This window comes from Heterocephalus glaber, unplaced genomic scaffold (assembly GCF_053883595.1).
Source record: "Heterocephalus glaber isolate CG9 unplaced genomic scaffold, H.glaber_assembly_v1.0 deba00001610, whole genome shotgun sequence".
Classification (NCBI taxonomy): domain Eukaryota; kingdom Metazoa; phylum Chordata; class Mammalia; order Rodentia; family Bathyergidae; genus Heterocephalus; species Heterocephalus glaber.
The window spans coordinates 18280512-18304979 of NW_028258381.1; the positions used below are offsets into that span (position 1 = coordinate 18280512).

Genomic DNA, 24468 nt, shown 5'->3' on the forward strand with positions numbered 1-24468 from the left:
AAGATAAGATATGCAGAAGAGGGGCCAGGGATTTAGCTCAGTGGTTCCAGCACCTGCCTCGAAAGTGCAAGGTCCCGAGTTCGATCCCCGGTGCCAAAAAACAAAACAAAAAAGATATGCAGAAGACATTTAAAAAATTACTACTACTGTTCATGTCACCAAGCTCCATGGACTCATTCCTGCTTCTTGTTTTTGAACCTGGGTGTGAATGTTTGCAAGCCTTTCCTCAAATCAGTTCTTTTAAGAATTGGGCCAGAAATCTGACATCTTTGATCTCCTTCCAAAACCTCTCTCCAAACACAAAAGTTGAACCGAAAAGACTGCAGTTTCTACACATGTTCAAGAGGACCCAAAGTGTCCTGAACATAAACAAAGCTGTAATGAGCTCTGTATCCAAACATTCTGCCAAGCCTTCCTGATATATTCTTTTGTGCTGTGCTGGGTTTCTCCAGGAAAGCAGACCTCATGGGAAGGCAGGGAGATGCCTCTATCTCCCAGGACCTCTTCAGTAATTTCTTGTGTTGAGAGAGTGGGGGAATAGATGGGAGCCTTGAGATCCAAGAGTGGGCACATCTTTGGATATTTTCACATTTGAGGATGCTCACTGGGAGGCAGATTCTTGGCCATGTTAGGCAGGCAGGGGCCAGGCAGCCATCTGAGGAGCTGATGAGAGAAAGGCCCTGCTGTTTTCCAGTTTACATCAACATGAAGAGCCAGGGGTTAGAATTTAAATCAGCAAGCGACACTGAGAGCAGCAGTGGGACCAAAGTTACAGGGTAGGTGGGGACACCTGACAATTCCAAGTATTAATGTGGCTGCTTGGTTGTGTCTTTGCCTCGGGTAGGGATGGCAAGCAATGGCAGAGGGCTCTTCCCAATGTTCTGAAGTCCTCACATCCTGTGTTTATTCATTTCGTGATTGGATACCCTGCCAAGGCAATGTTTCGAACATGCTGCAACTTCTGAACAGCTGGCTCAATAAAAGTCTGCTTGCAATGGGTTACAGGGCACCTTTCCTATAAAATCCTGGTTCGCAGGCCCATTCCAAAAGACCTATTCATCTTGTAATGTTTTGAAGGACAAAACTTTTTAATAGTACCATTTCAACTATAACCAAGCTCCCTCTAGCCACAGCATTATTTTTATGGGAAAAAAAATCTTTAAAATCCAAACTAGAGATACTATAGGAAAAAACAATCTCTCTTCAGGTGCATTCTGGGGAATGTATGGGTTTTCTGATGATGGAGACAAACTCAGTAATTATTGTAAGAGGCACCAATTTGGGGGATCATCTATATACCAGGCAATATAATGATGCCTTCATATTTAATCCCCACAATGACTTTTAGGAGGTTGATATGGTCACTCTCCTTTTACAACAGAAGATTAAAAACTCAAAAAGGTAAAAAGAATTTTGCCATGTCACACCATTAGGTGACAGAGTAGAGTGTAACACAGGCCCATTCCTGAGTGGTTCTCAAAATGTTGTTCTTCCTGTACACAAGCCTTTCTCTCTGCTCCACGTGACAGCACAAAATCCCCTTCCCAATAGTTCTGGGCTCCAGAACCTTGGAATAGTTTCCTCATTACTTGAAGCCTCAGTTCCCTTACTTGCCAAATGAGAGAACGTCTGAGGCTATTCTGAGACAAAATGTACAATTTCACATGTGTAAACCCTTTTTACAGTCAACTGCGCAACAGTACAAGCTTCCCAGAGGGCCTCCGGAGACAGCTGACCCTGCTTCACCTGAGCATCCTGGGCCATCTGCAGTGCTGCCAGAGTCAGGAGTGGCCAATGTTTACCATGGCCCTGTCGAGACCCAGTGCTTCATGGCGTCGTATGCAGCATGTCTCAATAATTCTTTACTTCCTAGGTTGACACAAATGTCCTTCTTTATTGTTGTTCACTCATTTTGTTTTCTTTCAGTTAAGAGGTACCAATTTCTGGGCACCCTGGAGGTGCCCACAAAATACAACATCTTATTTTCACCGCGTGACAGGATAAAATACAGGCGGAATGTCTGGAACTTTGAGGGGAGCAAGGATCCCAAAGTACTGTAATGATTTTTAATACCTCATATTTCGCTGTGCTGGGCCAAAACTGTATACAGAAGGGTTATGAGTTGATCAGAATCCTGGGGAGAAGAGTGTAAGAAGTAAAAACCTGTCAGTCTCTGTTGGGTACATTCAGCTCAAATGCATTGGATTTTGGAAAGGAAAAGTTTAAAAGCGTGTGTTCCTGAACAGTATGAACCCCTTTACACGAATGTGCACAGGCACCAGGGGGACAAAATCAGACTTGTGCCCAGGATGACTGGAGCAGCCACAGTTCTGTCTTCCTTCCAACCTGCAGGTCTCAGGGGTTTATCTCCTGCCTTGGCCATGAGGTCAGCAGCCTCTTCCCAACTCTGCGACCTGCTCTTTTTTGAACCTTCACCTGCATATGACTGCCAAACGGAAGCTTTCTTTCTGCTTCCCTCTGGATCTTTTTCTCTCCTCTCTCCAAAGTCTCTTGTCTCCACTGTGACCTCCACGTGTGATGGCCTTTCAAATTTACATCCACAGTCATCCTCCTAGTGCCGAACCCACCATGCCCCAGCTCTGTCCTTTCAAACACAGCTCACCCCCTTCCCCCGCTTCCTTGTGATTTCCCCACACCCACCTTGGAGCCACTGGGGTCACAGGCACAGGCACCAAATTTAGGCTCGCAGACACAGCGACACCCGGAAAAGCCTTTTCGCTTTGAGCTGAACATGCATGCTTCCCCAGGAGGTACCCATGTTCCCGCCCCCACCCACACCTTAGGGGGCTGTGGGAAGGCGAGCAGAGAAGGGGGAGCAGGTGTGTGCAACCCGAATAAGGTCCCTCGGGCTCCTGGTACCTCTCCCCTCACACCTTGGAGAACCGCTTCTCTAAACTTTGACATTATTTGTTCAGTCCCATTTCTCCCTTGCATTCTTCATCAAATTGGCTACCCACTCCTTGCTGACTGCTTCTCAAAAATACCTCCCGTGTCTGGTTCTTCCTTTGCATTCCCACAGCCCCCAACTCATTATCTCCTGCTGGGATTGTTGTTGCAATTGCTTGCTCGCAGGTCTCCGAACCTCCCAGCTCTCCCGGCTCCAATCCATCTTGCACACTGCTGCCAGATTAACCTTCTAAAGCAGTGCTTTCTAAACTTTGGTGTGCATTAGAATCATCTGGGGAGCTTGTTAAAAATACAGATGCCTTGACCCCAACCTATAGATTAGGACTGAGGGGTCTGGGCGGGGCCCAAGGTATACGGATTGTTTAACAAGCTCCCCCGTGACTCCGACGTGGGCAAGAGTAGAGAATCTGGGACAGCTCTCACAAAGCAACCCCTTCACAAAAGAGTTTCTATGGCTCCCCATGGCCTGGTGACCTCTTGTGTTCAGGGGTAAGGGGTCAGCAGACAGGATGCAAGCAGTCTGCTTCCTCAGCCCATCTTCCACTCGGCCCCAGGATGAACCCCATGCCAAATCCTGCATGCTGCCCCTTCCCATGCATGCACTTTACTTCCTTGCCTCCTAAACTTGTTCAAGCTGTTTCTGTGCCTTGGATATTCTTTCCTTACTTCTGTCCAACTTTTTGACAGGCTAGAGTTAGGAGACTCTGGGGCAGGAGGATCTCATGATTGGGTCCAAGGCCCCATCTTAGATGGTGTAAACATCCTGGCATAGGAACCTAAACCACAAACAAGGAATGCCTCCAATTGTGAGTCTGTCCTACACATGTCTAATCATTTATGCCTCAAGATGATCCTCTGTGCCAGGCATAGCACCACATGTCTATAATCTCAGTACTTGGGAGGCTGAGGCAGGAGAATTTCCATGAGTTTGAGGCCAACCTGAGCTACACAGTGAGCTCAAGGCCAGTCTGAACTACACAGCTAGATCCTATTTCAAACAAAACAAAATAAAACAAAACAATTCGCCGAGGTACTGATTTTTATCCAAGGATGTTCAACAACACAGAGGCATCTGTTGATATTCAAATCCAGGCTCATCTGATTCTAAATCCAGTGTTCTTCCAACTAAAGTTGATCCTTGAACAACTCAGAGGTTAGGGGCATAGACATCCCTTGCAGTCGAATATTTTCATCAAATAACTTTCTTGACCCCCCCCCCCGAAACATAACACTATTAGTCTGCTGTTAGCCAGAAGCCTTAATTATGACACAGGCAGTTGACTGATACATATTTTGTGTTATATGCATTATCTAGGAAAACTCCTGGGAACCATAAGATACTGGGTACTGGGTGGGGATTGAACCCAGTGCCTTCACCCTGAGCTACGTCCCCATCCCATTTATTTTTTTAAATTTTGAGACAGAGTCTAGCTAAGTTGGTAAATTACCCAAGTGAGGTTCAACTTGAGGTTTTCCAGTCTCAGCTTCCCAGAGTGCTAGGATCACAGGCATGCACCACCACACCCAGCTCAAGGGGTCACTTTTTAGTGCAATATGCAATTTACTGGGGAGATAAACTGCTCTTGTGAAGCTGTTCAGCATCACGCCTTGCTTTAAGGGGACACTTGCAATAGGAGCTCAGAAGGTAGTTATAAAGTTGCTACCATAGAACAGTATGTACTTCATTTTATACAGTATGATTTAGCACTGTATCTTTGTTTGTTTACATATCTCTCAATTCTGGATAGTGCCATATATAATCTGCTTGCCTGTGTAAATTGTGATAAATTTTAACTTTTTATAATAGATTTCCATATTTTTATGGCAGTAAATGATAAAACAGCAAATTATCTTCACATATTTTGGATTTATGACACACCTTTTCTTAACTTTTTCAATATTTCTAGGCTACATAGGTTGAAAATTTTTTCAAACTGTCACCCCCCCCATCTATATAAGTGGACCCACACAAGTAACTCATGTTGTTCAAGGGTCAACTTGTATTTGCTGTATCATTTCATTTAAAGATGATGTGAGGATCCACACTTTGTCATGAGTATTTTTCAAACTGTGAAAACGAGTCAGAACTGACAGATTTGTGTTCCTTATGCAGTAGGTTTTATAACCACTGGACTTTTGCCCACTGGATACCAAAGGTAAGAAATACTGTTTATAGAAATGAAAAAAAGAATTACAGATGCTCTTTAACTTCAATTTCTTTGTTCCCTGCTATACTCAGTCCTTTCCATTCTCTGAAAAACTGACTGAATGATACCATAAAGTGTGAAATATATGACCTTTTGCTATTCTTGAATTTGTCTGCACATTTTGGACCACCGAAGCTGAATGGTGGGCTTACTACACTCAAGTATAATCCCTACCCAATGTCATGTCAGTTGTGTTGGGTATTGTAACTATATAGTTTAATGAACTATTTAATGAACTATGAGTATGTACAGAGAATTGTTGCTTCTATAAAATAAAACAACAAAAGAGATTGTTTTAAATACTAAATGTGAGAGACTTAGAGAAAAATCTTATCTACTTAGATGGAGAAAAAGCAAATGTAAAAGATTGGCAAAACAAAACAAAATCTTAAATTTAAAATAGGACAGGTGTCTCAGCTCTCTCCACTTAAACCAAAACTGAGAATATAGAGGACACATTAGGGATGGGAGTCATACAAGAAATGTGATCCACAGTCTAACAGGCAAACTCATAAACAATTAAATGGCCTTGGCCACAGACACAAAATATACATAGAATGGCATAATATGGAAAATCAATCATAGTAATTATAAAATGAACTCAAAAGGGATCTAACTGTAAAATCGACAATTATGCAACATCTATAAGAAAACACAGAAGACAATCTTTGAAATTTGAGTTGAGAAATGACAGCAGAAGCGCAATATATACAGCAAGAGAGTGATGAGCTGGGCTTCCTTACAATTGAAACTTCATTCCTTGAAAGATACTGTGCTTTATCAGAGTGGTTTTTAATGATGTTACTCTAGAATGTTTTCTTTCCAGGTGATGATTAAGAAGCTAATAAAAAAAATGGTGCCAGCGACCACAACAGTAATAGAATTTTGCTGTTTTCTGGGTATTTTTCTTTTCTTTTTTCTTTCTTTCTTTCTTTCTTTCTTTCTTTCTTTCTTTCTTTCTTTTTTTCATTCTTTTTAAATAGAGTGTGCTGGATGTTTCTATAATTTTGTTCGAATGACTGCAGAACCTGGAAAAGCTGTTTCTGCTATTGATGCACAACATACTGATATTATTGGTCTTTTATTTATTTTATTTTATTTTATTTTTTGGTATCAGGGATTGAACTCAGGTCCTTGTGCTTGTGCAGCAGGAGCTGAAACCACTGAGCTAAATCCCCAGCCCTATTGGTCTTTTTATATAAATATATATATATATATATATATATATATATATATATATATATATATATATATATATATAATTTGAATTTTTGGAAACTTTAACTGTGCTGTCAACTTTGGAAAAAGTTATCCCAGTTTACTGTGTTGAGTTGGCACTGTACAGAAATTAACAGCTATATTGGTCTAGAAACTTTCAACTTAATTTTTTTTTCCATTTGTATAGGGGTAACACACTGCATTAAATATGTAAGGTCTTATCTACATGGGTTTGATTACAGAAACTAATAAAGTATTCTCTAAATAAAAAAAAAAGAAAGATACTGTTAAATGAGCTAAAAATTAGAAGGAAATTCTTTGAAAAGTACATGCATCAGGCCTGGGGATTTAGCTCAGTGGTTCCACTGCATGCCTCACAAGCACAAGGTCCTGAGTTCGATCCCTGGTACCCTCCCCCCCCAAAAAAAGAAAAAAAGAAAAAAAGAAAAGTACATGCATCAACGGTTGTATACATAAATACATATTTTACATATTTTTTATTACATCATATATAATATATATCTGTCTAAAACTCAACAATAAAACACAAAATTTCAGTTTAAGAACGAACTAATAATTTATACAGATCTTTTACCAACAAAGATATACATATTGAAAAAATGCTCAAACTAATGTCACTGGTAAAATTAAAAACACAGTTAGATATTAATACTTACCTACTGGAATGGCTAAAATGAAAATACGTACAAAGTGCCAAGAAAGATGTGGCAGCATTAGAACTCTTATGCACTGCTGGTTGGAGTGTGAAATGGCATTGCCACCATGGAGAACAGCTTGGCAGTATCGGAAAAATAAACACACACTTGCCATATGACTCAACATGAATGTACATGAATGCTCACAGTTACCTTATTGGTAAAAGCCAAAAATATCAAATGATTCAAATGTCCATCAATAGGTGCAGAGATGAATCAACGATAAGACATTCTTATAGAGAAAGAAGTGATCTCTCAATGCATACAACAATCTGGATGAACTTCACAATAATTATATAGAATAAAGTGAAAAAAGAATAGATACGATATGATTACAGTGCATAATACTCTAGATAGATCAAGTAATCTAGGGGCTGAGGACATAGTTCAGTGACTGAGTCAGTATGTGCTTAGCAGGAGCAAAACCTTGGGTTCAATCCCCAACATCAAAATCATAAATAAATTTAAAAATAAAGTAATCTACACTCACAGAAATTACATCGGTGGCTGTTTTTCTGCATGTGTTGGGGAACAGGGTAGTGAAGGTGCTGAAGGGACAACCAAGAGGCATGAGAAAACTCTGCAGTGAGATAAATACAGTCATTAACTTTTTCTTTTTTTTGGCAATTCTGGGGATTGAACCCAGAGCCTTTGCACTCTACCCAGCCCTTTATTTTATTTTATCTTTTATCTTATTTTACTTTATTTTGAGACAGTCTCACTAAGGTGCCCAGGCTCGCCTCAAACTTGCAGTCCTCTTGTTTGGTGGTGATGTTATGGGTGGATGCACATATTAAAACTTTAACAGAAACTGTACACTTTAATATGTGCATCTTACTGAATGTCAGTTAAACCTTAATAAAGCTACTTTAAAACAACTGAATGTAAATAACATAGTCTCTTTTTTATGACTTCTTTTAGCTTTCTCAATTAACATTTTCACTGGCTAATATGGTTTTCCATATATAATGATATATTTATATATATATCTGACAGTGGAAACCAATCATCATTTAGAGCTAGAGCAAACCTTAGAATTACCTAACATGTTTATATAAAAAAGCTGAGGTTGAAGAGAGTTAGCAAGGTTCCCAGCTCCCCAGAGCCTACAGGGCAGTGCTTGGGAACAAATCCCCAGCATCTCTAACCTTTGCAACGTCCCTGAACCTGTAATCTGCATTCACCTACAAAGTTCTAAAGCACTGATGATTCTGAAAATAATCCTCAGTGAAGTGACAGTGTCACCTCATGTTCCACTAATGTTAAAGACATAGCAACCTGTTGCCGAGTACACTTCAACATACAAGATCGTCCAGGAGAGCAGGGGAGCAAATCTGCCTACTCAGCTCAGTCCCATACTCTGTTCCATAGATACACGATCCATCTATATCCTGCCTTTATCAGAAGGATGACCTACTAATGATGACAGGGATCCTGATTAAACTCATAATGGGCAAAGAGAAGCTGACAAGTAGAAAAAAAACAGAGCACAAGCTTTGGAGATTTATTTTGGTTTAAATCTCAGGTTTTCCTTTTTTTTTAAACTTAAACTTTGAGCAAATCTGGTTTAGAATAACTTCCATAAGCTTAGTTTCTCTAAAAAATGAGATAAGAATATTTTCTCTATAGGGTTACGGCAATGATTACGTGAAAACACATGTAACTGTCCAGGTCAATGCCAGACACATTGTTCCCCTTGCGATAGCTTTCCTGATTAGAGGAACACTGTGTGGTTTTAAAACAGTGATTATTAACTCAGTGATTTATCACAACTCCTTTGTCACCATGGGCTACAATACAGTTCTGTCTTTAATTCTGTCTCCAATGGGCCTTGCTACACTTTTCCCACCACAGAGGTCACAGTCCCCTATACTGCTATGAATCACTGGTTTAAGGGGGCCCATGTATTGGTGGGAATATGTCTTATCCCTTAAAACTTTAGAACACAGTTATCACCTACTCACCTATGTCTGCTGATACCAGGCCCTCTAAGGAGCATTTAAGATGATGATGGTTGACAAACTTCAAGTGAATGGCTACAGTACAGTGGTACTTGGTTCATGAACAATACTTTCCACTATTCTGGCTGGAAACTGAACTGGATGAGAACCGAATCAAATTCAATAATTAGGTTCAATGTTGACATTATGGGAAAATTTGATTTGGTTTTGGTCCAGTTCCATTTGTGACCAGAATCATGGAGAGAACCAAGTTCATGAACCAAGGTGCCCCTGTATATCAGGCTTGGGAAAGTTAGCTTATCTGTGAAGAGCCCGGGCTTTCACGTCAGACTCCTTGGGCTCAAGGACTAGCTTTCCATGGTCTGTAACTTCTCATGCCTCAGTCTCTTCATACTTCAAAGGAGTGTGTTAGGAACAACTTGAGACTATGACATGCATGACATTCAAGTTTTGGTAGTTATTATTAATACTGATAATCACCTGTAAGAAAAAAAGCAAGTAGGGGGCTGGCCTGGTTTTTCATTACTAAATGATAGCACATGAACACCAATATACATACCTGTGCACATGCCTATGTAAGGTGAGTTCTCAAGGGAACAGAAAAGAGCCCTCCTTTCAAAACTACTGGTAAAACCTCAGGGAGACAGGTTTCAAGCAATAACAACCAACAAAGCTATTTGTGAAGCAGCATTAAGAGAGGTAGCTGTGGAAGCCAAAAGGAATAGAACAGGTTCCCAATCCTTACTTTTTCATTGCTGAAAACATGTCACGGTGCATGAAAAAAAATGCTTCAAGCTGCTACTTGCCACGAGTGTCACTGGCTCACCCTGTCTGCTTTTGATAAAAGACAGCCCGAGTACAAGGAATGAGGGGGAAAGTAAAGAAGAGAAGAGACAAATTGGATGCTCAACAAGCTGGTTTTCAAAAGAGACAGGTATCAAAGGTTCACGGGGAGGGAATGCCTGGCTCCATGTTACAGAAACCCAATTATCCCAAAAGTGGAACATATCAGTTGCATGTGCTGGCATGGGAGGCCGTTGAGAGTGTGGAAGCAGAGAAACGACACACAGAGTACCTCTTTCATGATTAATATGTGCTCTGCTCTCCGAGGATGGCAAGCCAGATCAGTGAAGAGGTGTTTGTGTGCCACAGCCTGCCTGGGATAACAAGGAGCCACAGGAAGTGCACACAAGCTCTCTCTTTGCTTCACAAAACCCACTCATCAGCCAGGCTACTTCCTGTGACCCCAAGAAGTTCCAGCAAAATACTGCATTCATACTTCAGGATAAACCAGCCTGTGGGCCAGATGAACACGAAGGGCAGGACTCAAGAGGTGGCACTCTGGCGAGAACTGCTAGTTAACAAAAACACGATTCCTCTCTTCCAAGCCAGCACACATGCGCTGGGAATCTCCTGAAAACAAGTTCCCGAAGAAGACATATGGTGCATACTTGCTCAGAAAGAGTGCTAACAAGACAAATGGAGAAGGAGCGAGGGAAAAAGCTGATCGAGTTTTCAGTCCCACAAGGAGGTGAGATTCAGTCTGGAGGGCAGGAGTGGGCTTCTGGGTACAGGCATACTCTTTAAGTTCCTCTCTTTGGGCCTGTTTCCCTACAGGCAGACCAAAAAAATCAACACAGCCCCCTCTGGTCAGGAGTGGTGAGCTGCCTCTGCTGGGAAGAAGAGGTGAGCTTCCATCCATGGCAGTTATACTTGGGGGTAGGAATGGCACGGAGGAAAAAACCCCTCTAAACTTAACTCTTTGAAAAACATTCTCCGTGGTGGCTGTAAATCAGCTAGGAATGGGGTTCCTTTCTAGTCCCAGTAGAAAACAGGGAACTGAAAACCTCATGCTGCAGAGCATGTTTGGAGGGGCGAAGGGCTTTTAAAGACTTGTGGAAGACGGTGGCTCACTGAACAGTGGTATGTCAAAGCAAGAGCAGTACCAATGGCAAACTCAGTTTTATCTTAAGGACCTGCTATAGTTAGCAGGCGGAGGCAGGCTGAGTATGCATCAGTTGGTTTTCAAAATATGTTATTTACAATACGCAGCAGATGTTCTTTGAATTCTAATGTGAAAATACAGGCTTTTTATTTTTTACTGACAGACTAAAAAGTACACTTAATATAATAATCTTGCGAAGTCCAAAGATTACCTCACAGTTTGGAAAATACTATGTTGAGTCATTAGTGCCATTACTCAGTATTTTCAAAACTCACCAGATAAATATGGTACACTGAGACTTCCTGGTAACGACCTTCTATTTTTTGCAAGGAAGAACACAGCACGGCTTCCCAGAAGCCTCAGTTAAATCTGGAAAATGTTTCTATGATCTTCTGAAGCACAACATGCACACATGCTGAAACGTTTCAGGAGATCTTTGCTCATGGAGGAGTCTTTGTTGTCACTCGTTTACTTAGAAAATGGAATACCTCCAATACCAATCGGCTAGGTGGTAACATAGGCTGGGAGAATAGAGACGGGCAAGAAGCAGTTCTTGCCCTCAATGAGCCTTTTATTTCGGGGAGAATGGACAAGCAAAGAGATGATTATGAAGCTATAGGGATACAATGTATAACATGGCTAGTGTTAGGGTTTGTGTCTGGATGGCCCCCCAAAGCCTCATGTGGTCATAGGCTATTCTGGAGGTAGCTGAATCTAGAGTGTGTGATGTCAGGATTAAGGGCTTGTGATTATTAAACCACTACACAGGAGTGATTGGTTTGGCACCACCCTAATCCTGGTAGTCTGAATAAGATGAAAGGAGTAGAAAGATGCTGTTAAGGTCTCTTGTTACCTTTGCTACCTGTGTGAGCTATGCTGTTTCTTCTCTGATGCCTGTTTGCCATCCCTGGAGACAGCTGATTATGGACTGAAGCCCTTACAAACTGTGAGCTAAATAAACCCCTTCCCTTCTAACTTTGGGTGTTGGGTATTTTGTTTTGGCAATGAGAGAAAAGTAACTAAGACAGCCAGCATAGAATGCTATGAGGGTACCTGACCAGTTTTGATTGCCAGACAATTAATCAAGCCATGGGCCAGTGAAAATTTCCCCAGAAAAATCTTCACTATAGGAGCCTGCGAGCTCTCTGTGAAGCCTGCATGATGGGAAGGGATTCACTGGTGGGCCTCACTGGAGCAAATGAGGAAGAGAGTTGGGTGTCTGAGTCTGAATGGTGGCAAAATAAATTCTAGAAAAGAACTTGAGCTCTCAAGTCAAAGATGTTCTCTCATGCTACCCATCTCAGGTAACGTACTTTCAAGAAACACCACCACCACCAGGAAAAATTCAAGTTTGCTGTGAAGATTTAGTGACAGCACATGAAAGTGCAGGGCACATAGTGGGTATGTGCTAATTTGTTCCCTTCCTTAGCATCCTTAAGCTCTGCAAGGCAAATGCCTCCATTTCTGACCCCACCTGGAAGAATAAGTTACTGGGAGTGGACTATCATTCTAAAGATACCCTGTGATTGTGATTCTGCAAATTATTCATAAATATCCTCTCACAATGAGGGCCTGAACTCCACAAAGGGTTGTGCTTATGTTACTAAATGTAATGTATGGGCTTTGCAGGGTGAGTTTTATTGTATTTCATTTGTTTGTAAGAGAGTTGTTCATTCATTCAAAATTCAGGTATTTTGAAAAATTCATTCAAATAACCACGTGTCAAACATTTAAAGCACAGCATGAGGCACCGTTCTGGGTTCTCAGCACACAGAGACTCCCTCACCACTCTCACTGTACAATGTGGGAAAGGGAGAAGCTAACAAATACAGACATTATATTTGCAGATGTGATGATCCAGATTCTGATTCAACTGCACTGGATGGTGCCCTGTGCAGGTGGGATTTAAAAGCTCTGCAGGTGATTCCAACATGCACAGAAGGTTGAGAACACTGTCTAGTGCACACTGCTTCTTTGTAAGTTGTCCTGAGTTGGTTGTAAAGTGATAAGCACAGAAACATGATCCCCAAGATCTAGAGTGTATCAGAGTTACCCAAAGGCCCAGGCTCCTTGAAATAGGACAGGGCCTGGGCCTCTGTCTATTTACCACGTGTTCTAGGTAATTCTGAATCACAGGGGACTTTGAGAACCATTGCTCGACAGCCTGTCTACATGGCACAGAACATGAACAGAGCAGAGGATGTGACCTTTGGTCACAGAAGGGAGAAATTACCTCCATTCTCCCAACTCTGCTGGAGCCTTCCTAGTACAGCAGCAGAATGCTGGCCTCTCTGTGCCTGGGTTTGACCCAATGCCTGCATCTTAAAATTTCTCCATGTGGTTTTCCTGTAGCTCTTCTCACTGTAGAAACGATAATGCAGGGCCCTGGGGGCTGAGTGTTCTCCTGCACATCCCAGGATCTTATACTCCAAGCAGCATAAGGTCATGTAGAGTAAGGGTTATCGCTTTTTGTTTACCAATGAGGAAACCAGGGTCGAGGAACTTGTCCAGAGATCCATGGTTGGTAGAAAGGAGAGTCAAGACTCAAACCAAGGTTTCCTGATTTCCATGTTCCTTTCACATAAAGTGTGCCTCTAGGGCCAGCAGCCAGAAGTTTGTTAAAAAGGCAAATTCTTGGGCAGAATGGGGTTAAATGTCTCTTCCTAAGTGTGCTGGAGACTTCTAAGGAAACTGGAAAGTAATGGGCTGCTGTGGACACTGGGATGAGTCCACAAAACAGTAAGAAAGCACCTGTCCTCTTCACCCTGGTCCCCTGAGAAAGATCAGGTGGAGATGAAACACCATCTAAAATATGCATGTCTGTCTGCATCCTCCTCGATGGGTTTCAGAAAAATTGTCTTCATTTGCAGGCACTGAAGACTTGATGAATAATTCTAGTCTTTCAACATTGCACCCATAATTTTTTTGCACTGAAAAGTTACTGTGAAATCGAAAATGAAGTCTTTCACTGGTACCAGCCAAACCTACAAAGTGGCTCCTTTATGATGAATTCATGAAAAATTTAATGTTGTGGGAGAAGAGGAGGGTATTTACAGTATCTGAGCTTAGCCAAGGGGAACAGGGAGCCAAAGTATGATTTCTTTTTGGCTCTCAAGGCACATGGCACACAAAATGTTTCTACAGAGTAAAAAAAAAAAAAGGCAGATTTGGTTCTGAGTTCAGTGAAATATCATAATTTCCACTTGGCTGTTTTGAAGCACTTGCCCTTTTAGGCAACTCCCCATTTCAAGGATAAGTTTGGAGCGCAGCAGAGTCACCACCTCCCTCCGAACAGAACTCGAGGACGCTGGGTTGGTCCACCTTCTCCACCACACCAGGCTGGTTCCTGGACTTGCCAGACGGGGCCAGGACATGTGAAGATGGCATCTGTGAAATGTTCTAGAAACATTTTTCCCTGGGTTGGCAGCTCAAGACCCTGAAGGGTTTGGGGAAAATACATTTTGTTCTCCTTAATTCCCACCTGTCAGTGGTTCAGTAATAACTATAAAGGGTGGCTTAGGACAAGGCAGGGTGTCTATTTTGTGAAAAATTAAGAAAGTGAATCACACTGTGGCTACATTTGCTTAGGGTTAAGTTTTAAAGAAGGACAGAAATCCAAACTTAAATTGTGGGGTAAAGGAGACAGTGCTGACATGAAAAGGATCATAAAATTGCAAAATTAGAAGGGATCTTGATCAACCTATGCTTTTCGAGAGGCTTTTTTTGCTACAATGTCCCAACAATCCAGCTAAGCATGTTGCTCTATCTGAGCTCCACTTGAAGAGAGGCAGTCAATCCCATGTTGGAGTGGATCTGATAGTTTATAGTTTTATTCCCTAATTAAGTTTGAATTTGCTTCTACATGTTCTGCCCTCTGAGGAAATACAAAATAGAATTTAATCTTCTTTCATATGATAGCTCTCCATCTAACCTGTCTCTTTGTCCAGGCTCTACCACCATCCATAACTTAACATTTGTTAACCATTAAAACTCTTCAGAGAAAAGGAAAAAACAGAAACAAAGTCTTTGTGAATAAAGAGGGGTGGAGGGGTTAAAGGGAGGGCAGGGGAATGGGGAAAAATATAAGAACCATGTAGGGGTACAAATTCCCAATGATGAATGTCATTATATTGTATACCTAAAATGTACCAATAAAATTAATGAATAAAAAGAAACCCAACTCTTCAGAATATATTTTCCTCATTATGAACTGGATATTCAAATAACTTGCTTTCTAACTTTGTATTACTATAGAGAGGATTAGATGTGAGAGTGCCCTGTAACGGTGTAAAATATGCAAATACAAGGGATTGCAATATGATGAAGGGAGGTTTACTATAATTCTTTCATGGTTCCTTCATCTATCCCTTGTATTTAGATTGACTGAAAATGATAATAGTTCCGAAACTACTGAGAACTATCCTGACACTGACATAAAGCCTGTCATGCACAAGTTTAGCATTTTTTTACATCTTCTACATTTCAGAGGTTAAAAAATTCATCCACTCAAGAAATATTTATTCAGAATATATTATGTTTAAGGTACACCATCAGCTGTTATAGGAGTGAAGATGTAAGGCTGCTAGCTTTGGGGGACTGCATGAGACGAGCACATAAATAACTGTAATACAAGACAAAGTCCTTTCTCACATCTTGCACAAACATGAAATTCTGGAAATTCAAGTGAGAGAGACATAGATACTATTTTAAGGTTTTATGGAAGTGAAGGAATTTGAAGGATGAGAGGAATTCAACATATACAATCATGTTGGCAGATATAAAAGACATCATTTTAGATAAAAGATGCCAGATGAGCTAGAGATTGAAACTCAGGAAGTCATGGAAGTAAAAGAAACAATGGTCAGTACTTTGTTTAGGGTAGAACACAGAGAAAATAAAGAAAAATGGAAAATAAAGTTGAAAAGATTCAAGTTGTGGAAGGTGTTATATTTCAAGTTAAAGAGTTTAGAATGGCTTGAGGAATTCGAAAGATTGTTGCCTAGAGAAGTGATATAACCAGATATGTGCTGAAGGAGGATTACTACCTGGCAGTAATATATAAGATGGAATGAATCAGAGAAAGAATTGTGTCTGGTGATAGCCCAGATAAAAGCCAATAAAGACTTGTACCAGGAAAGGGCACTGAGGAGTTGAGACAATGCGTGAAGAAACACAGCTTACAGAGAATAAAAGCTATCACACACCTAATAGCTGTCATCTTTGGCAACCATGGAGGTGACAAAAAGGAAAGAAGTCAAATTTTCAACCTTGGGTCACACTATGGCAAAAACTTGGGATGACAGAAAGCCTGCCAGGGTATGAGTTCTGTTTTAAGCAATGAGTCTAAGAAACTGGCAGGACATCCAAGTGGTGAAGATAGTTTTGGAAGTTATCCACACAGTTAGGAGCCATATGGTGTTGTGAGACTAGAACGGGAGAAAATAGAGAGACAGAGAAAAAAGCGGGCACCCGTATATAGGAAGGCACTGAACACTAGAGTCAAAGGTATAGGGAGAATGTGGAGCAGCACTGAAGCCAAAAGAAAAAGAGGTCACAGGGAGGAATTAGGGAAGGTGACTGAGCTTCACAAATAAAACAACGCTGTGACCTACAAGTAGAGAAATTTCAGTAAGAGTAGTGAAGTCAGAATCATGAATGCAAGAAGTTAGGTGGGAATGGGTGGAAAATAAACAACAGTGAGAGCAAACTGCTTTCAAAAGGATTAACGGTGAAGAGAATGAGAAGCAAATTTTAAAAACTGTGCATGGTGTATTACTGTAGGTTGAGGAAAGAAAATGGAGATACAGTCGCGAGCTAGTTTTGAAAGAGGAGGAAGGAAAAAGAATAGAGAGTACAAATGAAAGTGGTCACCTTAGAGAAAAGGCTGGATACATATCATTTTGATGAATGAGCGGGGGAAACGGGAGAAAATACTGGGCAAATCTGAGTAGAGAAATAGGATGTTGAGATCATTCATCTTGTGGCCAAGTTGGGGGTAACTTACCATAATGATGTTTGAGTCTCCGGAGAATTTGAAGATTGACAAAGAGAAGTAAAAAACACAAACAAGGGAATATAAGTGAATGTTACATAAGGATAAAGAAGTTTTATGAACATAAAACACATTCAATTCAGGAATCCTCATTAAAAAAATATCTTTACAGTTCTTTAAAGATGTAACTAGACTCATGTTCAGTCAGCTTGGAATATTTCAGAGGTGAAATGTCCAAAATAGGCAAATCCATAGGGACAGAAAGTAGGAAAGTAGTTATGAGGGGCTGAATGTGATTAGCAGCCTAAATTAGTTCATTAGAAAAAAGAAACAAAGAAAAACATGAGGTTGTTTGCTTGTCAAATTTTGTTCTGAAATTAAACAGCAGTGATAGCTGCACAGTTTACTAAATGGCTATGAATATACCCCAAATCACTGAATGGTGTTTTTAAAAGGATGAATAATATGGTATATCATAAAGCTGTTGTTTCTTAAAAAAAAACAACAACATAATATTGCAAAGTAGAATCTATGGACATAGAAATGTACTAAATGATGTTTCCCTTCCATACCTAAAAGGCTCTTGGCTTTATATTTTGCAAAAATCTTTACGTTTCCTTGATGCATCCATTCAAAACATGATTTTTTAGAAAGATAGCCCAGGAAGGATATATCAAAGGGCTCAGTATTTACCAACAACAGCAGTAAAACAGGTAATGCTGAGCTTTTCAGTACTGTGTTCTTCTAGTATTCTTCTAATCAGGATTTCCCAAACCAGAGTCCACAGACAGGTTGTATGCAAACCACCCAGAAAATATTTAAAAAGAAAAAATTACTAGCCTCTGCTATGGGTCTTACAACCTAAAATATCTAAGGATGGACACCAAAGCTTATGCTTCTGTGAAAACTTTCAGGTTGGCAGAGCAGTGTTTCATACCCAAGCACACGACTGCACAGAATCACAAGCAAGCAGCAACTAGCAGAGTGGTTGCTGGCCACTGCTAGGGTGCGGTGAGGCCCAGGTCCGTCACAATTACTGTTCTCTGACAGGGCATCAGAAAGAGAAGTTTTCCAAATACTGACAGCTATAGTTCACGTTCCTAACAGCCTTCTTCTTGGTCCTGAACACTCAGAAAGTCCTTGGTCTCATTAGGACATTTTCTAATTTGCTTTTCAAACGCTTCTTCTGTAGCAAGACAGGCTGCAGATGTGGCAACAGATTGGGCCACGTTGATACTGGTTTACTTGTTCAGTAGAATGAGAATGAAATAATATACTACTGCCAAACACTTGCAATTTAAATGCCAAGACACACTAAAATATCGGTGTTATGATTTCTTAGAAATAAAAAAGATAAAAGAAAAGCCAACAACTACTCTCCAGTGATGCCCTAATGGATTTTCTCTTTACGAATGAGCCTCTTACTTTCACCATTACTTTTGTATCTACCAAGAAACCAGCACTTGATTAAGCACAAAGGAGGAGAAAGTGATATATGCAGTGAGACAAATCATGTGCTGAGTCTGCACTACAGGAACTCGGGAACCCAGGCTGCGGGTCATGTACGTCACCAGAAGATGCACCATGGCCCCAGGAGAAAATGAACCTCATGGTGACTTGTCTAATGTGCTCTTTCATCTGCCTACTTTAGCAACTCAGAGAAAAAGTAATCTTTGCCGCACTAGTCTTTACCTACCATGTCTCCAATGTGCTACCAGTCACGTATCTTCCTTCTCTGTGGGCATGTAGCCAGGCTGGTAGCACCAAACCCTTTATATTCAGTTGGAGGACTTCATTAAGATCTCATTCTGCTACTGGATCCCAAGGGAAAATGAAAAACCGCTTCTCTTCATGATAAAGAACTGAGCCTCTTTTCTGAGGTTATCCTGTCCACTACTCAACACCAAAATAAATTCTAGATTATTTTCAAGATCATATCAGTAGTAGAAGACAGAAGCTCTGAAATTCTCTGCTAACAATCCCAGGTGTTCCTTTACCTAGCAGTCCAGAGCACCAATGTGTAAAGAAAAGACCTTCAATCCGAGGGCTGCTCTCCCTGTACAGACAAGCTCTTGGCACAGGCAGCAACGTACACAGCTGCCTGGAGCTGAGCTGGAATGGCAATCATCTTTGTGTGGCACTGACAGGAGTGGTATTTTGCTGTAGGCCCAGCTTCTGTTAAGATGGCAGAAGGAGTGGCCTGTCATCCAGAATTACTTCTCAGATCCCAATTATATGTTTCAAAAATATCACCTATTAAGACCCAAACCCTTTGTTTTCTGGTTGTAGCCCTTTGAACAGGTTACCATGGATTTATGCTGGCATAATGGGCCTGCATGATATATGTTCCCTGTCACTGCTGAAACAACAGTCAGTGTGTCTGAGTAGGCCCACCTGCCAAGCAATATGTTCTCAATCCCTCAGGCAGAGCGGTGCACTGCTCGGCTAAGAAAATGTTCCCCCACTGAGCAAATGGCAGAGCCATGGAACCCGGGCAACCACGAGCGCATGCGCACAGAAGATAACAGGCACACGGCAGGAGGGGCGGAAGGGAGGGACAGCGAGGATGTTCCCGTCAAGCTTCACTTCACTCTGACAAGCAAACAATCTCATGGTGTTTCCTCTGCTTTTCTTTCTTTTTTTCTAATAAACTAGCATAGGCTGCTAATCACATTTGTCATTAATGGAAGTGACTGGAAGTTGGCTAGGGGTTGAGTGGGAGACTGGGTTCTGAAGCCAAGGACCGAGAATGGGGAATAATGTTCTGAACAATGCAGAACTGGCTTGCCTCGTGGTGGTTAGGTATTCTGTTAAAGTGCAATGGCACAGGCTGATGGAGATCCTCCTTCCCAGAGGAAGGGACATAGCAAGAGGGAAGTCACCTAAGAGGCTGTGCATGTTTCATTGCACTGGCTGATTGGAGAGTTCGCTACTATCCTGATTTTGCTTGTCTCATGTCAGCTATCCCTAGACAGAGAGGAAGGCTTCACCTTTACCTTGGAAAAACAGACTTTATCAAGCACAGGAACTGGGGTTTTTGGCAGGAAATGCTCTGGCTAATTAGTGATAGCATGAAGTCTGGGCTGTGAAGAATGCCTTGGAGATGCAGAACAGATTTTGCTTTTTGCTACTCGTAAGAGAGAAACTATGATGAATGCATTGCTTTCTAAGTGAATAAGATCTCTGCAGAATGTAACAAGGGACAATGAATGGCTTCTTACAGGCAATGGAGGAAAAGGCTGTTTAATACAGTTTTTAAAAGGCCTACAACTTTATTCTAGGATCTTGGGTCAATTCTCTTCAACCTCTTCTCAAGATCTCCAAATGTTTTTCGAGGTTCCAAACCACATGGAGTGGTGCATCAGGAGCAGTTCCTGTCGAGCATCATGACACACTGTTACTTGTACTTTATAAAGCTTTGCTAAGCACATGGAAGCAGAGCATATTACAACAAGCTCTTCCCTACATCTCTTACTGGGAGGAAAGAAAGCTTAAAACAACAACAACAAAGCAGCAACAGCAACAACAGCAGTTGAAGTATTAAATACCTTGTAGCCATTGCTAATTGTGGTTTAGTTTTCAACTGATTAACATTGAGAGAGCACCAGAATATATCAAGATTTTAAAAACCAAGTGGAATTTGACTGATCTTATTTGGACTTCGTAAATGTTTGTATACACACCAAAGAAGGTCTGCGGGGATGTTCAAGAACATATGTCTCTGGGTGATGTGACTTCAGGTGGTTTTTATTTTCATTTTTCTTCTATATGCTTTAATTTTTCAATAAAGATGCATCATTTTTTGAAAATCTAGCTATTTTAATAAAAAAGTAAGAGGATAATCATAATGCAATGCAGCAAGAGAAGTACGCTCAAACGAAGGAAGAATCCTGGTTACGAGAATTAGAAAGGTCTCTGAATTAGACATGCACAGAGGTTGACTGTGTGCAGAGAGCCACGGTGTGTGGTGGTGGGGATCCGGATAAAAGGTCCAGGAAGGAAACTTGGAGTGAGCAAAGGCAGAGTGGCAGAGAACTGGGGAGCAGCTCAAGAAGCATCCGAGAATCACGTTAGCTGGAATGAGGGTAGATACCTGAGAGTAAGATTTGAAAGGGGAGTGGGAAACATGCTGCTGCTGCTAATCTTTATTGCCAGACACAGAAATTTTAATTGGAAAGCAAACGAACCCCAAAGAGAAGTATGTGTGAGTCCATGTGCACGTGTTTGGGAAGGGTTGATACTGGACAATGGTGGCAAACCTATGGCATGGGTGCTGCAGCGGGCTGTAAGTTGTCACTGAAAGCTCTAAAGGTTTGCCATCTCTGATAGAAGAGGTGCCTTTTAGGAACATCAATCAGGTAGTGATATATAGGGTACATCGGAGTTGGGAATAATTCGAGATGGAGTTAGCAAGCTACTGGAACCTAGCAAGGAAGAGGAGAGAAAATAGGCAGGTTCTGAACAGATGTAAGAATTCAACTTGAGAGAGTTTAAAGATTTTGGAATTGGTGGACCTCAAGCTTCTGCAAAATATGATCTTTAGGCACAGAGCAAGCAGGAGAGGGAAAGATGTAGAGAGAAGATGAGATTACAGACTTGAGGTTGAGGATATACAAAGAAATACAAAGATATACAAGGGAAGTTGTAGGGCACTGGAGCCTGGATGGGTTCAAACTCTTGTCCCAGAAATCCAGGGTTTCATATGCACTGGCACTGGTAGAAAGTGAGCTCTGTGAGGGAAGGCTTCAGTTTGTGTAGTTTAGTTGTAGATCACTCACTCAAAAAATAGTGGTTGGCATACACAGAAATTCCAAAAGGATTTCTTGATAGAAGAAACATTAAACTTCACGAGTCAATGAGAGTGTAGCATATAGTTAAAGCCAAAGATTACAGAAAACAGACCAGTGGGGATTCTTAGCAGGTAGTAGGAGGATGTTAATGACAAAGGAGAGGACCTATAAGCTTATATAGTCCTGCCACTGATTCAAGCTCTGTCTCTAATTTTCTTTGGACAATTTCTTAAATTGTTTGGAATCTCAGTTTTTTAAAATATTTAAAACACGAATGCTGATGGACTCAAAATCTCCATCTGTGTCAACACCCTCACCATTGATTCATAGTTACTCAATTTTTATTATGAAAAATTCCTTGCATTTGTGTCTGGGGTTAACGAGTGATTCGCAGGTTTCCTGAAGACTGGGAAATTTTTCTCTCTAATATTGTTATTTTCACATGAATTATAGCTCAATACATTTATTTCACTTTTTCTTATTTGTATTGAAATACAAATTGCACATAGTGAAATATACATATAGTTTAAGTTTTGACAAATGTGTGCACTGTGTTATCTTCTATAATATCGTTATATTTCTATGTTGGTCTGATTTCACCACTATTGCAAAATTGGGAACCCAGAGGGGCCTTCCATTTCCTTCTCTGTCTTGTCAAATATCTATGTAGCCAGCAATTTTCACATATATAATTATGACTTTTCTACTAGCAGGACTTTTCTATTTAGAATTTTCTCCATGTAGTAAACAATAAATTCAATTGAGAGCCTTGGACCAGTATCACTGCCATGTTTTTTGCTTAAAAGAGAAATAATGAATATGACTACCCCCAAAAGAGGTATTTATCATATACTGCTCTGTAAAAATGAATACCATGTCATTTTAAGAGAAAATACTTAAATCATTTGAAGCCAAAGATAAATGTGCTGGATAGCATATTTTTTTGACATGCTGTTATAGTTTAGGCTGGTTTTGAATATTTCTTTGGTTGGGTCATGAGACTGTGGCTTTTGAATCGTCTGGACCAAACACCATTCAGCTGACTTTGGCTCCACAGTGTAGGTAAGGAGAGCACTGCTTCCTCCTGTTTTTAATCAGATGCAATTTGATATTTACTCATTTCTGACACCTGGCTCTGAAAAAGCACACAGGTGCCATCCAGGCTGAGCTGTGTCCCCGACCTTCATGGGTCCTTTGGATCTCACAGTTTTCCCCAGTTCAAATCCTGTGGGGTCACCTTGGCTATGTTTTCCCCACCTCACAAGAGTCAGTCTTCCTAGTCAAAAACTCAAAGCCGTGGATTGGAACCTCCCCTGACATCACAGCCAGGGACGCCAACCTGGCTCTGCCAGCGGAAAGGGGGACTGCTTTTGCGGTTTCTGTCAGACGTCAATGCTGGAGGCTCGCTTCCAGGCTAAGTCTCCAGTACTCAATTTCTACCAAAATGAAATAAGAACCAACACATGCCACTGAAATTACCAAAGTCTGTCCTTTTGATACTTAAACAAACAACTCTACCTGCACTGAATTTTAAGTACATTTGGTGTCTGTATCAGCAAATATTCCAGTATTTGAACTAACTTTGGTTGATCTTGGAGCCACATTAATAAAAAAAAGAGAGAATATCATTAGCCGAATATCTAAGTCCTTGTTGAAGTCATTTGAGGGAATTATGCTGATACTGTGTAAGTTTTCTAGTGTTGCATGATGAAAACCTCCAAGAAGACTGAAGAGAGGTCAGTTAGTCAAAACATCAAAATATATTTAACCTCTTCAGTCAAGACATTTTGCTTAGCATCACTTCTGTTTCACACATGGTTTGTCCCTACCTGGAGAATCTGATCTAAATGCTGACCCCACTGTCCCCTCCATGTCCAAACCATGATTTGGATCTGGTCTAAATATTTTTTACTTCTAAGCCACTCCTATGCAGCACAGTTATTTGCCCCCATACAACAAATAAACCAGGGAAAACTTCTTAGTTCTTGCCTTGTGTTGAATACAACACTACCTAGGTCAATAGTAAAAAATGAAGTCCAGGGTACCCTTGCCTTATGAACTCAAATGGTTCCTGAGGGCTGGTTGTAACTAATAACAGCTGACATCAGGATGTTTACCTGGATACACACTGTAGATAGCAAGAGGCAGATGAGTCTTCTATTAACCTAATTAACCCAAGTTGTTCGTATGTCAGGCCGGTTGTAACTTGAGGGTCCACTGTACTTAGAATACTTGAAGTATTAAAATGAAGAAATTCAGTCTCCTAGTATAGGATTCCTTTTTAACTCTTTGTTGAGGAGAGATTTTTCTAGCCTGTGTATGAATTCCCTCAAATGATAGTTTTCAAGGGAGCCAGTCTACCTTGTGTGACAGTACAGCTACACATTTTATTCTGAACTAAAATCTTATCTCTCTGGAACCCATCACACTGAATGGCCTCAATTCTGTCCTCTGAAATAACAGTTCTGCAACTGGATAGTTCTTTAGCTATTTGGCATCTAGACCTAGCCTAGGGGTTGGAAGATTTCAAAGATGGTTGAAATCACAGTTCCCATCCTGAGGTGCTAAAGAACACTATGTGAAAATCTGGCTTATTCCCAGAAACTTAACACAAAAAATGTCATAAATTCACAACAGCAATTTGAAAGATAGTTCCAGTCTTAACAAGTACTGGAAGTGATATGAATAAAATGGCATAGGAAACCATGTTC

At 40.9% G+C, this 24468-nt stretch overlaps 1 protein-coding gene across 7 annotated transcripts in view; it reads right to left on the minus strand.

Annotated features, from left to right (window-relative positions):
* The window catches only part of Auts2 (activator of transcription and developmental regulator AUTS2), a 1122451-nt gene that overhangs the window by 341713 nt on the left and 756270 nt on the right, over positions 1-24468 (minus strand). Inside the window, exon 1 of one of the 7 annotated variants that reach the window (XM_087195772.1) lies at positions 16980-17288. The exons of the other annotated variants lie outside the window; for them this stretch is intronic. Within the exon in view, the coding sequence (XP_087051898.1) occupies positions 16980-17165 (186 nt within the window). The 5' untranslated portion in view covers positions 17166-17288. Of the gene's footprint in view, positions 1-16979; positions 17289-24468 lie in introns of those variants that run through there. 7 annotated transcript variants of the gene reach the window in all.